This window comes from Ovis canadensis, chromosome 1, assembly GCF_042477335.2.
Source record: "Ovis canadensis isolate MfBH-ARS-UI-01 breed Bighorn chromosome 1, ARS-UI_OviCan_v2, whole genome shotgun sequence".
In the NCBI taxonomy this organism is placed as follows: domain Eukaryota; kingdom Metazoa; phylum Chordata; class Mammalia; order Artiodactyla; family Bovidae; genus Ovis; species Ovis canadensis.
Window position 1 is genome coordinate 132,287,289 of NC_091245.1, and position 14,431 is coordinate 132,301,719.

The window sequence follows — 14,431 nt, forward strand, 5'->3', positions numbered from 1 at the left end:
CACAGGCCCGGGAGATGGAGAGCTGGAGTGGGGTGTTTTGCTAGAAAGGGGAGCCCTGGCTCATCTCCCGGCTTGAAGAGGAGGAGGCTGGCGGCGGGGGGTGGGGGTGGGGGTGCGCTGGGAGAGGAAGGCGGCTCAGGGACAGCTCCCAGGCGGGGAAACCTTGGAGAAGGGACTCCCCTCTCCATCCCGCAACTGGCATCCTTGCGCTCCCTCCCGCGCGGGAGAGGGACCGTGTTCCGGCTGTCTGGGCAGAAGACGGCGGGTGGAAGAGGCGGTGGGAGAGAGGACCTTCTCCCAGCAGCAGCCCCAGAAGTGCAAAAGGCTGGTCACAGGGCCCCTCCTGCGTCTTCCGCCCCCAGATTGACGAGCGCGTGGCTCCGAGCCAGCCCCTTCACCCCCCACCCCCCACCCCCGGCTCGCGCACCGCTCGGTTTAGCCCAGACTGAGTTTAAGGGGCGGGGTCCCGGGGATAGAAAGGCGGCCAAGAGGGAGGAGGGAAGGGGGGTCAGGGAAGGGCGGAGACTCAGTCTAAGATATAAAAAGGCGGTCGGGGCTGCTCGCTCCTTGCACTCGCTCGAAAGCGGCTCAGAGCCTGCGGTCTCTCGTTGCCAGGGCGCGCAGAAAGGCCGAGAGGACTGAGCCCTGCGCAGAGCGAGGTGCACCGCGACCGAGGCGGAGACCGAAGAGGGTCTCCGGACGCCGATCCTCGTGTGGCCTGTCGCCCCGGCCCCAGAGGCGTCCCGGGGCGCTGCGCGTCTCTGCAGCAGCCACCCCACCAACTCCTGCTGCGCGGTGCCTCCAGAAGAACTTCCCGCGCGCCGACAGAACTGCAGCGCCAGCTCTTTAGTGACTCCGGGAGCCCTATTAGCGGCTGGGCTCTGCAGGCCCTTTTGCAAGAATCAGAGTAACTTGTTAACAGTCCCGAGCCAAGCTAGCGAGGCTCCGCGCTCCGGACCCGAACAATAGCCAGTGCGCTCAGCGCTCGGAGGCGCTCGGTTCCTCCGGAATGCAGCGCGCGGTCCCCGCAGGGTTACGAAAGCGCACGGCAGGAGGCAACATGGGGCACGCGGCGCCGAGGGCTCGGGGCTTGCAGCCTGCTCCCGCACCGCTTCTGCTCCTCGCCGCGGCCGCGGCGCTGCTGGTTGCGCCGGGCGCGCACGGGCGCCCCGCCGAGGAGGACGAGGAGCTGGTGCTGCCAGCACTGGAGCGCGACCCGGGACTCAGGACCGCGCACCTCCGCCTGGACGCCTTCGGTCGGCAGCTGAGCCTGGAGCTGCAGGAGGATCGCGGCTTCCTGGCACCCGGCTTCACGCTCCAGACTATGGGACGCAGACCCGAGCCGGACGTGCTGCGTTCTGATCCGGTGGGCGACCTGGCGCACTGCTTCTACTCTGGCACGGTCAATGGCGACCCCAGTTCCGCCGCGGCGCTCAGCCTCTGCGAGGGCGTGCGCGGCGCCTTCTACCTGCAGGGCGAGGAGTACTTCATCCAACCCGCGCCCGCCGCCGCCACCTTGAGCCTGGCCCCCGCCGCCGCCGCCGCCGCCGCTGGGGAGCAGCAGCCCGCGCGGCCGCAGTTCCATCTCCTGCGGCGAAGGCGGCGGGGCGACGGCGGCGCCAAGTGCGGGGTCTTGGATGACGAGACCCAGCTGGCGGGGGGCGCGGGGCCAGAGGGCGAGGACGCCACTGTGCAGTGGGCGCCGCAGGACCGAGCGCCCCAGCGCCCGGGACACAGAACAGGTATCAGTCCAGAAGAGCGGCTCCCACTTGCCTCTTCATTCATCTCCCCCTCCCTTCCTTCTCTGGGGTGAACGACTTTAGGGTAAAGTCCTGTTGGCAGACGGAAGCCTGTGTCTGTGGACAGGACCGAGACGTGGTGGTGATTTGTGGTTTAAGATCTGGGTTGGTGAACTCACCATTTTCCCTGATCATGAATGATCAAGAAATGACAGAAGTTATCAGTGGTGTTTTTTGTTTTTTTGTTTTTTTTTCTTTCCTTTTCTTTTCTTTTCTTTTTTCTGCTAAGGAGAAGCGTTTGGGTCTGAAAGGGAGAGCTGGTAACTCAGCCCCTCCCACTTGAGTCGACAGTGAGCTTGTGCGACTTCTTTCTACCTTGTTAATGTCTTGCGAACGATCGTCCATGTGTCGTTCGGTCGAGTTATCACTGGCCGCTTAGTTTTGTAACCGCTGCCTGTTCGCGCACCCGAAGACCCGAGGAGGGCGGAGATGGAGGGCGGGGGAGAGAGACCCTCGGAATGCGCAGCCCTCGAGCCTGGACAGCTGCGTTAGGACCTCTGTTCTGCTGGCTGGTGTCCCTTTCCGGCTTACCAGGCTGACCCCGACCGGCTGGCGGCGGCGGGGCCCCTCGGCTGGACCTGCCTGGGAGGTCTCTCCGCGCGGCTCGCCCCGCCTCCGCGCCTCCTGCCAGCCTCCCAGCGTGCGCTCCCTCTCGCAGCCACCCTTCTGCTCCGAAACACTGTTGAAAAGTTAGTCACGGCGATCCTTCCTGCCACGCCTTCCTCGGACTCTCTGCTGTGTGCCTTGCTTCTGCTATAGTTCTTTCCTCCTGTCACTTTGGTGCCTTGTCTCTTTCTTCACTTTCTCCCCGCGGCTTGCAGAATGTAATTCTTCTCCCCTTGTCGGTCTGCTCCTGGAAGCAGTTGCGTGATCAGAACCCAGGGTAGGACTTCCCTGGGCAGGGGGCTGGTTCACGGTCAGGAGTCAGAGAACTCTTTTCTAAATAATTAACCGTGCCCCCACCCCCACCCCGGAATCTGCAGCACGAACTTTCTTTCCGTGGGGCGGTAGGAGTCCTGGCCGAAGGCGCCGGGACAGACTGGGTGGTCCTCGTGCCGGATTTGGCCTGAGCCGAGCACCCCCAGGGACCCCTGGAATGAGAAAGCCGAGCCGTTCGGGCTGAGATTCCTTCAGGCCCGGCCCCTTGGCAGAAGCCCCAACCCTGCCCGGGGCCTTCCACGTGGAGCCTGATGATCTCATTCAGGATTTGAGTCCTGGCCTGTGAAAGAGTGACTCAGGGGCTCTGCCTGCTCCCCTTGCTCCAAGATTTTACTACGACTGGAAAGAGAGTTGTGCATCCTGCCTTTTTCAGATTGCATGATTTCAAAGAGGATTAAAAAAAAAAAATACTACTTAAAAAAAAAGCTGATCCCCTCAGAGGAGCACATGGCCTTTACATTTACAGTAAGGAAAAAAAAAAAACTTTAAAAATAACATTTGCAGTGAACAGAGATGCAAATATTTTTGTTATTGTATGCCCCCCGGGTGTATTTTTGTATTATTTGCTTTGACTGGTTAGGCTTTCCTTATATACTCTAGGAAGGTAAACTATTCTTGGTGAGACTGTTTCCGAGCAAATGATCTTTCTTGTGTCTTTACAGGAATTGGAAACCTAAGAAAGAAGCGATTTGTGTCCAGCCCCCGCTATGTGGAAACGATGCTTGTGGCTGACCAGTCCATGGCGGAGTTCCACGGCGCTGAGCTAAAGCACTACCTTCTGACCTTGTTCTCCGTGGCGGCCCGGTTATACAAACACCCCAGCATTCGGAATTCAGTGAGCCTGGTGGTGGTAAAGATCCTGGTCATCTACGAGGAAAAGAAGGGCCCAGAAGTGACTTCCAACGCTGCCCTCACGCTGCGGAACTTCTGCCGTTGGCAGAAACAGCACAACCCGCCCAGTGACCGGGATGAGGAGCACTATGACACCGCGATTCTATTCACCAGACAGGTGAGAGGAAGACGTCGCCAATCATGACGGGACTCCCTGGGGAGTCAGTTTGTAACAAATGTATGTAAGGCATTTTACCAATATTTTCACACTTAAGTATTTTTTCATTGGCTAGTATGATTAATCTTTCCTAATTTTTAAAATATTTATTTTATTATTTATTTGGCTATGATGCATCTTACTTGCAGCATGCAGGATCTTTAGCTACAGCATATGGGATCTAGTTCCCTGACCAGGGATTGAACCTGGGCCCCCTGCATTGGGAACTTAAAGTCTTAACCACTGGACCACCAGAGAATTCCTTCCATAGCTTTAACATCTCAAGTTTCACAGTCCTAGTTGAGTGCATTAGGGGAAAATCTTAAAGTCACACAAAATACTCCTAAAAGGGCTACTCAGCAACAAAGAATGTAGATGTTCCAAAGCACATGTGAGGCTACACCCTGCCAAGCAGTTTGATCCTGAAGTTCATCCTGTGTGTGTATTAATAAGGGCAAATCTCTGCTTCTTGTAGGACCTGTGTGGTGTCCAGACGTGTGATACTCTTGGGATAGCGGATGTTGGAACTATATGTGATCCCAACAGAAGCTGCTCAGTCATAGAGGATGATGGCTTACAAGCCGCCTTCACTACTGCTCATGAATTAGGTAAATCTATTCCAGAGTGCGAGTTAAGCGCAATTCATGAATTCAAGCTGATAAACTAGGTATTACTGTTAAAGGGAGCATCTGCAGATTATATTGCCATTTTAGGTGCCAAAGCTCCCTAAAATCTGCAGAAAATGCTTTTGCATGATTCTAAGCATGGTTATCTTTATTGGAATTCAGAACCAGAGAGTCAGAGCTAGGGACACATTTGGAAATTCACACATTGGTTTACACCCTGTGAAAAGTAGACACTGTCTCTAAAATAGATGGTATCTGGATACATTTCTTCTTTAGAAATATCACTGAGACAGATGAATCTCTGTTGGGGAAAAAAATGGTGCAAATGACATGTTTTAATGTGAGTCTTGGATTTCTTCTTAGGCCACGTGTTTAACATGCCCCATGATGATGCCAAGCAATGTGCCGGCATTAATGGTATCAACCAGGATTCCCACATGATGGCATCAATGCTTACCAAACTGGACCACAACGAGCCCTGGTCTCCCTGCAGTGCCTCCACGATTACAACATTTCTGGATAATGGTCATGGTAAGACACTCCAGCTACTCTTTCTAGGTGTTATCCAACCATCCGCGTGTTCATACAGTACTTGTTAAATGAGCTCTTTCTTTCTTTTCTGTTCTTTTCCCTTTCTCCCTTCAAAATGACTTTCATTGTCAAGAGCATACCTTTTTAAACCTGAATTTCCAATAAGAGAGAGTGCTTTTGGCCAAGAAGCTCCCAGAATACATGAACTTGAGTGTTTAGCAGAACAATGATTTCCTGACATTGTTAAGGCAGAAATAACTCATTAAGAATAACATCTTAACAATAATTTAAATCTCTCTGGCACATCTCTCCCAAACCCTTCAGCTTTCAAATCACTTTGCTATGTATTATCTCTTATGATAAATCTTTTCTGAAGCTGATCTGTCCCCTGCGCGCCTTTAGTTGCTATTTGTTAATATTCATTGGTATTTTTCTTTGCAGGTGAATGTTTGATGGACGAGCCCCAGCGCCTCATACAGCTCCCCTCCGATCTCCCAGGGGCCTTGTACAGTGCCAGCCGACAGTGCGAGCTCACATTTGGACAGGGGTCCAGACACTGCCCGGACGCGGCCAGCACTTGCACGACCCTCTGGTGCACGGGCACCTCTGGCGGATTGCTGATGTGCCAGACCAAACACTTCCCCTGGGCCGATGGCACCAGCTGTGGAGAGGGGAAATGGTGTGTCAACGGCCAGTGCCTGAACCAGACCAACAGGGAACACTTTGATGTGAGTTATCCACTGCAATGCATGCTCTTTTGACATTCAGAAGGGAAAATGACCAGGTGATCCTCAGACATTTGATGCCACAGGAGCAACCAGACTGTAGCCTCTGACAGGGATACAGGAAAGATTCACATCATTGATTCTGTGTCCTGTATCTTTCTCTTCTATTTCCTGAAAGGGTTGTCATAGAGGATTCTAACACTAATGATTTGTGTCTCTGTTTAGACCCCTGTTCACGGAAGCTGGGGGCCGTGGGGGCCCTGGGGAGACTGCTCGAGAACGTGTGGTGGTGGAGTTCAGTATACGATGAGGAAGTGTGACAACCCCGTGCCGAAGAACGGAGGAAGATACTGTGAGGGCAAGCGCGTGCGCTACAGATCCTGCAACATCGAGGACTGCCCGAAGAATAACGGTGAGCAGAGAGAAGGTGAAAAGGACGCTCCGCAAACAGGCACTTGAAGATTGGGAAGGGATAATGTCATCATCTCCTTCTCTTTCCAGGAAAAACCTTTAGGCTGGAACAGTGTGAGGCACACAATGAATTCTCCAAAGCTTCCTTTGGCAGCAGGCCCGCAGTGGAGTGGATACCCAAATATGCAGGAGTCTCGCCCAAGGACAGGTGCAAGCTTATCTGTCAAGCCAAAGGCACTGGCTATTTCTTCGTTTTGCAGCCCAAGGTAGTGACTTTTCTTTGGACTGTTGGTCTAAGAACCCAAGCCTTGGCTTGCTACCTTTTCATGCAACCTTTGTTGTTTTATATTTTTATATTGATGTGTTTTTGTATAATATTTAATTATTATAAATGTACTTAATGTATTAAGTATATATTAAGTCAAAATTATATATATTAAATTCATATATCAGCACATTCAATTTCAAAGTAGGACAACTTTGCTTCTGGATACATTGGTAACTGCCTGCTTTGAGTCTTGTGCTGTTTGGGGTTATGGATGAAGCTTGAATCTAGTGCTTAATGATTCTTGCAATGGCTTATTACTCTTATATATGAAGAAAAGCCCTTTATGCATGGATAGGTAAATCATATATTAACACAAAAACCATCCCTTGGTTTTGGAAAATAGTTTAAGATAGTCAAAAGTACTTGTTACTGGGTGACTAGCAGCAGCATGTGCAAATGGGCTTATAATGAAAGCCTGAGCATTGAGAACTCTTGTGTTTAAGAACATATATTGAACTAGTAGAAGCATAACTTTGCTGTTTTTTGAGGGGATAAATCTGGCTCTGAGATAGAAAATGGAATTGAATTTGGTTGAGATAATCATGAGTCATGATCACTGTAGGCTAGGAAAATAGTCCCCAGTTGCAGATTCAACATACAAGTGATATATCAGCAGTGGCCCTTGCCAGGTAGTATTCTAGACACTGAGGATACAGCAGTAAACAAATTGACTAAAAGCTCTGCTTTCATTGACCTTAGCTAAAAATGAGATAGGACACAGATAATCTAAAAATTTATAATTTTTCAGATGTCTATGGAAAAAAGAAAAGCCAGAGAAGGATAGTGTGCAGAGTACTATTTTAATTTTGATAGAAATGTAATGTTAATGAGGAAGACTTTCAGCATCTAGACATTCCTAGCATCATCTCTTGCCCTTGTTAATTAACGTGTGACACCAGGTACATGTCCTTCCTTTTTCAGGTGGTGGATGGCACCCCATGTAGCCCAGATTCCACCTCCGTCTGTGTGCAAGGACAGTGCGTAAAAGCTGGCTGTGATCGCATCATAGACTCCAAAAAGAAGTTCGACAAATGTGGCGTCTGTGGAGGAAATGGATCTACATGCAAGAAAATATCAGGATCAGTTACCAGTGCAAGGTAAGTGTTAAAATGCCTTACTCCTGAAGGTTCTTATCATTTCCATGTAACTAACTTCTTACAGGTCTGGTAAAAAATTGCTTTCTTACCTGATTGCCTGGTGTTTCAAGCTAAGGAACATAATGAGCCAGTGACTGAGAGATCTTTCTCTCTATTTTTTTTGCCTGCAGACCCGGCTACCATGATATCGTCACAATTCCAACCGGAGCCACAAACGTTGAAGTGAAGCAACGGACTCAGAGAGGATCCAGGAATAACGGGAGCTTCCTGGCCATCAAAGCTGCCGATGGCACATATATCCTGAATGGCAACTTCACTCTGTCCACTTTAGAGCAAGACATCACACACAAAGGTACTGTCCTGAGGTACAGCGGCTCCTCGGCGGCGCTGGAAAGAATTCGAAGCTTCAGCCCTCTCATGGAGCCCTTAACCATCCAAGTCCTGATGGTGGGCAGTGCCCTCCGACCCAAAATTAAATACACCTATTTCGTGAAGAAGAAGAAGGAATCTTTCAACGCCATTCCTACTTTCTCGGAGTGGGTCATTGAAGAATGGGGTGAGTGTTCCAAGTCTTGTGGGCTGGGTGTACAGAGAAGGCTCGTGGAGTGTCGGGACATCAACGGACAGCCCGCTTCAGAGTGCGCCAAGGAAGTGAAGCCGGCCAGCACCAGACCTTGTGTGAACCTGCCTTGCCCCCGCTGGCAGCTGGGGGACTGGTCGCCGTGTTCCAAGACTTGCGGGAAGGGTTACAAAAAGAGAACCTTGCAGTGTCTGTCCCATGATGGGGGGGTGTTGTCTCATGAGAGCTGTGATCCTTTAAAGAAACCTAAACACTACATAGACTTCTGCACAATGGCAGAGTGCAGTTAAGTACGAGTGGTGTTGAGGGACAGGGGGCAGTGGGGAAGGGCTGATGCACTGAAATCAAGAAGACTGGAGGAATCCAGGGCGCCTTGCCCTGGTGATCAACCAGGGGTGGCAATGAGTTGGGAGGTAGAGGTAGGTAGAAAAGAAGTTAGATCATCAGAATTTCCTGCCAGTTACAAATCTGATAGGGTAGTTTATGAGGACTATTCATATCTGACCAATGAGGTAGCACAAGAAAGCCCCAGGGCATTAGCATTTCTTTTGTGAGGTTCCTGACAAGTTTTATGAAAACAGAAGTAATGGTCAAAAGTAAGTTTAAGAAATGTGAACAATCCCTGCTTCCTGATACTGATGAAATATGGAGGAAGGTGAGATTTTTGCTTTAAGACGTGGCTTACTTTACCTCACTATCAATGGAGGGAGAAAGGAATGCACATAGGATCTTTGACCATCACTGTACCCGCTGCTATGGTTTCAGAGAATGTTTATACCGTCTTGGAGTTAAGACTTCAGGACTGCCCAGCACGAGAAATGCTTCGCAGTGTCCATGACTCACATGACTCCCATCTTTCCTCTCTTGTGTCGTTAATTGTGTCTTTCTTTGTGAATTCCTTTTGACGAAGAAACAATTGCATATATTAAACACACCACAAATTCTACAAGGGGAAAAAAAAAACCGCAGTGATGTATCAGATGCTGGTAAAAGCTAGAGGAGGCCTGATGACCTGGGGACCTCCTATATTTCTTTCCTCCTAATGTAAGCTGACTTAAGGAATGTGGATGTGGGGGAAAAAAAAAGTTTATGTCTGAAGAGAGTCGGTAAGATCACCAAAAAAAAAAAAAAAGAATGTAATGCCAGAAGGAGAATGGGGTGTGTACAACAGGGTCCCCAGTGCTGGGGACCTTGAGATCACATGTCTCGTGGTGGGGAGGCTACTGAGGGGTAGCGGCTGGTCCACCCCCAGCAGCTGGTCCAACAGTCATATCCTGGTGAATGTCTGTTCAGCTCTTCTACTATGAAAGAAAATAACTTTTTTTTTCCATATGTATATAGTAAAATACATTACTATAAATTCTATGTACTTTATAAGTACTGGTTTGTGTGTTCCTTCTAAGAAGGACTATAGTTTGTAATAAATGCCTATAATGACATATTTATTTTTATACATTTCTTTCTAATGATAAAACTTTTAAGTTATATCGCGTTTGTAAAAGGTCATATAAAAATAGAGTATTTATACGATATATGTTACTAGAAATAATAAAAGGACACTTTTTGAACGTGTGTCTTGTTTTAATGAGAATTAACTCCTGTGAAGGAAATCTGAGACATAGGTAGTGAATTTGAAGACAGAATATTTTCTTAAGTATCTTGGAAGTAAGATTTGTCCTAATGAAATGTATTTTTTGTATCTTTGGTGTAATGTGATTGCTACAGAGAAAGATATCTATTATATCTTTGGTGATAGGTTTGTTACTAGAGTCATAATATACACCAGTGTTGGCCAACTTTTTCTGTTGCGAGCCATGTGGTAAATAGATGTTGTAGGTCATACCATCTCTGTCACAACTACTCAGCCGTGCTATTGTAACGTGAAAGTGACAGTGCGTAAGTGAATGGGCATGGTGGTGTATTAATAAAGCTTTATTTCTGAAACAGTGGGCCAAATTTGTTCTGTGGGCATAGTTTGCCAGCTTCTTATGTATAACATATTAAGTGAAAATAGATCGGGTTCAGGATGCATTTGAATCTGTATCTTTCCCTCAATTACATCATGTATTGAGTTGCCCCAAAAGTTCATTCATTCTGTAAACTGTTACAGAAAAACATGAACAAACTTTTGAGCCAACCCAATACGTAAAATTATGTGAAATTGTTTAAGTCAGTGGGCTTCCCTGATGGCTCAGCAGTGAAGAATCTGCCTGCAATGTGGGAGACGTGGGTTCAGACCCTGGGTAAGGAAGATCCCCTGGAGGAGGGCATGGCAACCCACTCCAGCATCCTTGTCTGGAGAATCCCATGGACAGAGGAGCCTGGTGGGCTAAAGCCCATAGGGTCGCAAAGTCAGACACAACTGAAACGACTTAACAAGCACACATGCATTTAAGCTAATGCATAGAAAATGATGCTTCATAAATTACATTTGGGATAGGCATGCTCAGTGAGCCAGGCTCCCCACATGTTTCACTTGCCCTTTAGGAGTACACTGGATGTTCTGAAGAAACCCTGGAACACCCAAGCCACTCTCTAGGTACCTTTTGTAAGGTCACTATATTTTAAATACGAAATAGTACATGGGTGACTTTAAAAGTTCAGATCGCTTAACTACATTTTGCTCAGGAAATAGCATATATACTAGAAGACTCAGATTATGTGGTTAACCACAATATTTCCAACTTTACATTTTCATCCTCTTTTTCACCCTCCTTTCTCAAGTAGTTCTATATAACCTGCTAATTGCAGACTTCTGTGATAATTCTAACTTGCCCTCAGAATAACTCAAGGTGTTCTTCCCCTGAGCAGTTGAATTTAAGATTTTCAGGAGCCAGGTGCATGGGGCAGAGGAAGGAAGAGGCATGCTAATCTCTGGTTAAGGTTTTTCCTACCTACTGCCCACCAGGCTGAAAGAGGAAAATCAGACCTCACACTGTGAGCACTGGTCCCATAGAAATCAGTTAAAGATATAATTTGGCCACACAATTCAGTGACCTAACATGCTTTTTGCACCAACAACCTCTACCACATTAAGTGAAGTCGATCAGTCGTGTCTGACTCTTTGGGACCCCATGGACTGTAGCCTACCAGGCTCCTCAGTCCATGGGATTTTCCAGGCAAGAATACTAGAGTGGGTTGCCATTTCCTTCTCCAACATTATCATGGTACAAATCCCCATAGTAAGTGACAGGGAGTACACACACACGGGCGTGCGCACACACTATACAAGTATAATTGTATAATCATAATTACTACACAAGCTGTATGATATTAATAAAACCAAATAAATACAACTAGAATGGCAACTCATGCTAAAAAAAAAGAGTCATTTTCAGATCTTGCCTAATGAAATTCAGGACACAAAGTCATAAAAACAGCCACAAGATTTTCCACTGCTGTCTTTAATTCTCCATCCAAGATAATGCCAACTAACTTCCCAAGTTGCCACATTGCTTTCTTCAGCCCTCTGCTAGTGAAATTTCCCTTTTGTCAACCAACTGAGCTCTTTAAAATACTCTGTTTGGCAGCAAGGAGTTTAGTTTAAAATACACATGTGGTTCTGTGGGCTTGATACGTCAGCTGCTTAAAAAGAGGAAAAATTTGTGCTCATGTCTGTTGTGGGTTCCCCGATAGCTCAGTTGGTAAAGAATCTGCCTGCTATGCAGGAGACCCTAGTTTGATTCCTCGGTTGGGAAGATCCCCTGGAAAAGGGAATAGGCTAGCCACTCCAGTATTCTTGGGCTTCACTTGTGGCTTAGCTGGTCAAGAATCTACCTGCAATGCAGGAGACCTGGGCTTGATCCCTGGTTTGGGAAGATCCCCTGGAGAAGGGAAAAGCTATCCACTCCAGTATTCTGGCCTGGAGAATTCCATGGACTGCATAGTCCATGGGGTCTCAAAGAGTCGGACATGACTGAGCGACTTTCACTTTTACTTTGTGTTGTGGCTACAAATGATAAGCTGGCATGATGCTGACGACCAATTCAAGCACCTAATTTTCAATGCATTCAATATAGCCACTTTCTTTTCTAGCATTTCATACAAGCACAACTTTTGTATCAGAGCTTTCATACAAAAATCGGCAAAATTGTTTCCAACGTTTGCTTTTTGTCTTCTAGAAGAGGGCACTATAGATCTTCATGTGACCTAGGAAACAAGTACAATAGATACAATATGCAAATCTCATTGGTTTTCCAAAAGAAAGAAAAACAATAGTGATATGAAGGTTGGGAGTGCTAGACCTATCCAGAAAATTGGCCCAAAGCCCTTCCAGTATAGAAGTGTAGTCTATTCTGTCATATGCAAACTTCTGTGACAGAAATGAGCTCATGGGACATTGGCAGAATGAAAAGAGTAAAATGTGGAAGACGCTTTGGCGTGGCAACAAGTTTTCCCAACCTATAAATGTTTTGTGCCTTCCGTTAAGAGCAGCTGAAGAGAAAATATCCTAATTGAGGAACACTGCAAATCACAGAGGAATGCACACAGAAGGCCCACTCAAACCACTGGACTCCATGTGGTCTCCATCTTGGAAATTCCTTAGTTGTCTGTATTTAATTTTCTCCTGTATCCATAATTCAAAAGTCTGAACCTTTCCTTATAGCCCCTTCTATTAATCATACTGCCTTTGTTTTTGGCTAAGTTTGTATGATTACAAACAACTATTTGTAATTTAGTCTATTTTGTGGGAGATCATGATTTCTTTTCCTTTAGGATTTATTACTGTTTTATGTTCTATTGTTCTTAAAAGGAACTATAAACCATATACTTGCTGAGGTGGGAAGGAAGTTGAGGGCAATTTTATGTAGAATAATGCAGGAGAATTTTTCAATGAGATATTTGAAAGGAAACCACAAGGATGGAGGGGGACAGCTCTCCAAAAAGATGAACTTACAATAGACATGTGTCTGCACAGATGAGATTACGTTCAATTTCTTGGAGGGGACAGCAAGAGGTCAATGTGACTGGAGCACTAAGGAGAGAGGGGAAAGACAAGAGGTCGGTGGAGGGCAGTGAGCTTGTTCTGCGAAGTTGGAAGTAAGTTTGGGTTTTGCTCTGAGTGAGACAAAGAGCCAGTGGAAGGACTTGAGCAAGGGAAAAGCACAGTCTGACTTGACATTTTAACCTGCAAGGAGACTGGACTGGAGTCAGATAGGAAACTGTTGCAATAATTACAATGACCAATAATGATGGTCTGAACTAGAGTGACAGCCGTGCAGATGGTTAAAGAGATCAACTGGTGCACTTCGAGACTCTGAGATTTGCAGACAGATACAGATGGGAGCCTGGAGGGCTACAGTCCATGGGATCACAAGAGAGTCTGACATGACTTAGCAACTAAAAAACAACAATAAAATAGATGTGAATGGGGAAAATATATCATGAATGAGTCCAGGGATTTTTTGGGTTTTTTTCTGATTTTTACAAGGAAAAGAGTGTTCCAAGCAACACTGATGAATATTGCACTCTACTTAAATACCAACATAAATCAAAAAGACAAAAATTTTAGTAAATATTGAAACCAGTTAAACTTGGAGATAAATACAAGTAATTTTTTGAAAATATGGTTTCAAAATTAACCAAAAATATTAAAATAGTAGAGAAGATATATAATGTAAAATATTTTCATAACAATAATAATTCAAGTCTAAAACCATATGTCATATTGACAAAATCATAGCAATAGGTAGAATTCATGTTAGGAGTTATCAAAAGACATCATTTTATTTTTGAATTCAGTAAGCAGGTAAATATAGGAGAATGATTTTCTTGAAAACAAATAACCCCCAAAAATATTTCTTCATGGAGAGAGGATGTGTGTAAAATGTAGCTCATAAAGAAAAGGATGGAAAGCAAAATAATAAGGTAGCAGAATTCCAACCACGTTATCACGGCAACGCATTGTTTCAGCTTTCCATTAAAAGACAAATATCTTCAGGATGTGTTTAAAAATGGAATCCAGTGACATGATAGATAAAAAGGAACCACCTAAATCAAAATGACATTTCTTCAAAGAAGTCCAAAGATTTATCAGGCAAAGAGTAGGAAAAAAGTAGGAATAGAATATGAAATCAGCCAAAATGGTATTTAAGATGGAAAAGCACTAAGCAAAAGAAAAAATACATTTCTTGTATATTAAATGTAGAATCTACAATAAGAAATACAGGTCCCAGATAACAGAACACCTATTTATCAATCTTAGATTGTTAAAAATACAAAGAATGATCAACAGATAAGGATTATTCTATTTGTCTTTAAAATCTCTCTCTAGGTCCAGGTAGACCAAAACTGCAAGAAAAAAACTAGGTATAATTTTACAAAGAAGACTTGAATAAAGCAGGAGA

At 46.1% G+C, this 14,431-nt stretch overlaps 1 protein-coding gene across 1 annotated transcript; it reads left to right on the top strand.

Annotated features, from left to right (window-relative positions):
* Positions 1–565: 565 nt before the first annotated feature.
* Positions 566–10,028, top strand: ADAMTS1 (ADAM metallopeptidase with thrombospondin type 1 motif 1). The gene is made up of 9 exons (XM_069578378.1): positions 566–1,742; positions 3,401–3,747; positions 4,262–4,394; positions 4,776–4,943; positions 5,385–5,671; positions 5,894–6,080; positions 6,170–6,345; positions 7,329–7,504; positions 7,675–10,028. The coding sequence occupies exons 1-9, from the start codon at positions 1,010–1,012 to the stop codon at positions 8,372–8,374; spliced, it is 2,907 nt and encodes a 968-aa protein (XP_069434479.1). The 5' UTR covers positions 566–1,009; the 3' UTR covers positions 8,375–10,028.
* The last annotated feature ends 4,403 nt before the right edge of the window (positions 10,029–14,431 follow it).

Bases quoted from the DNA above. Each gene is read 5' to 3' on its own strand.
- ADAMTS1 (XM_069578378.1), top strand. From the start codon at position 1,010: ATGCAGCGCGCGGTCCCCGCAGGGTTACGAAAGCGCACGGCAGGAGGC. The intron at 4,395-4,775 runs GTAAATCTATTC...ATTTCTTCTTAG, and splicing joins CACTACTGCTCATGAATTAG to GCCACGTGTTTAACATGCCC. The intron at 6,081-6,169 runs GTGAGCAGAGAG...TTCTCTTTCCAG, and splicing joins GGACTGCCCGAAGAATAACG to GAAAAACCTTTAGGCTGGAA.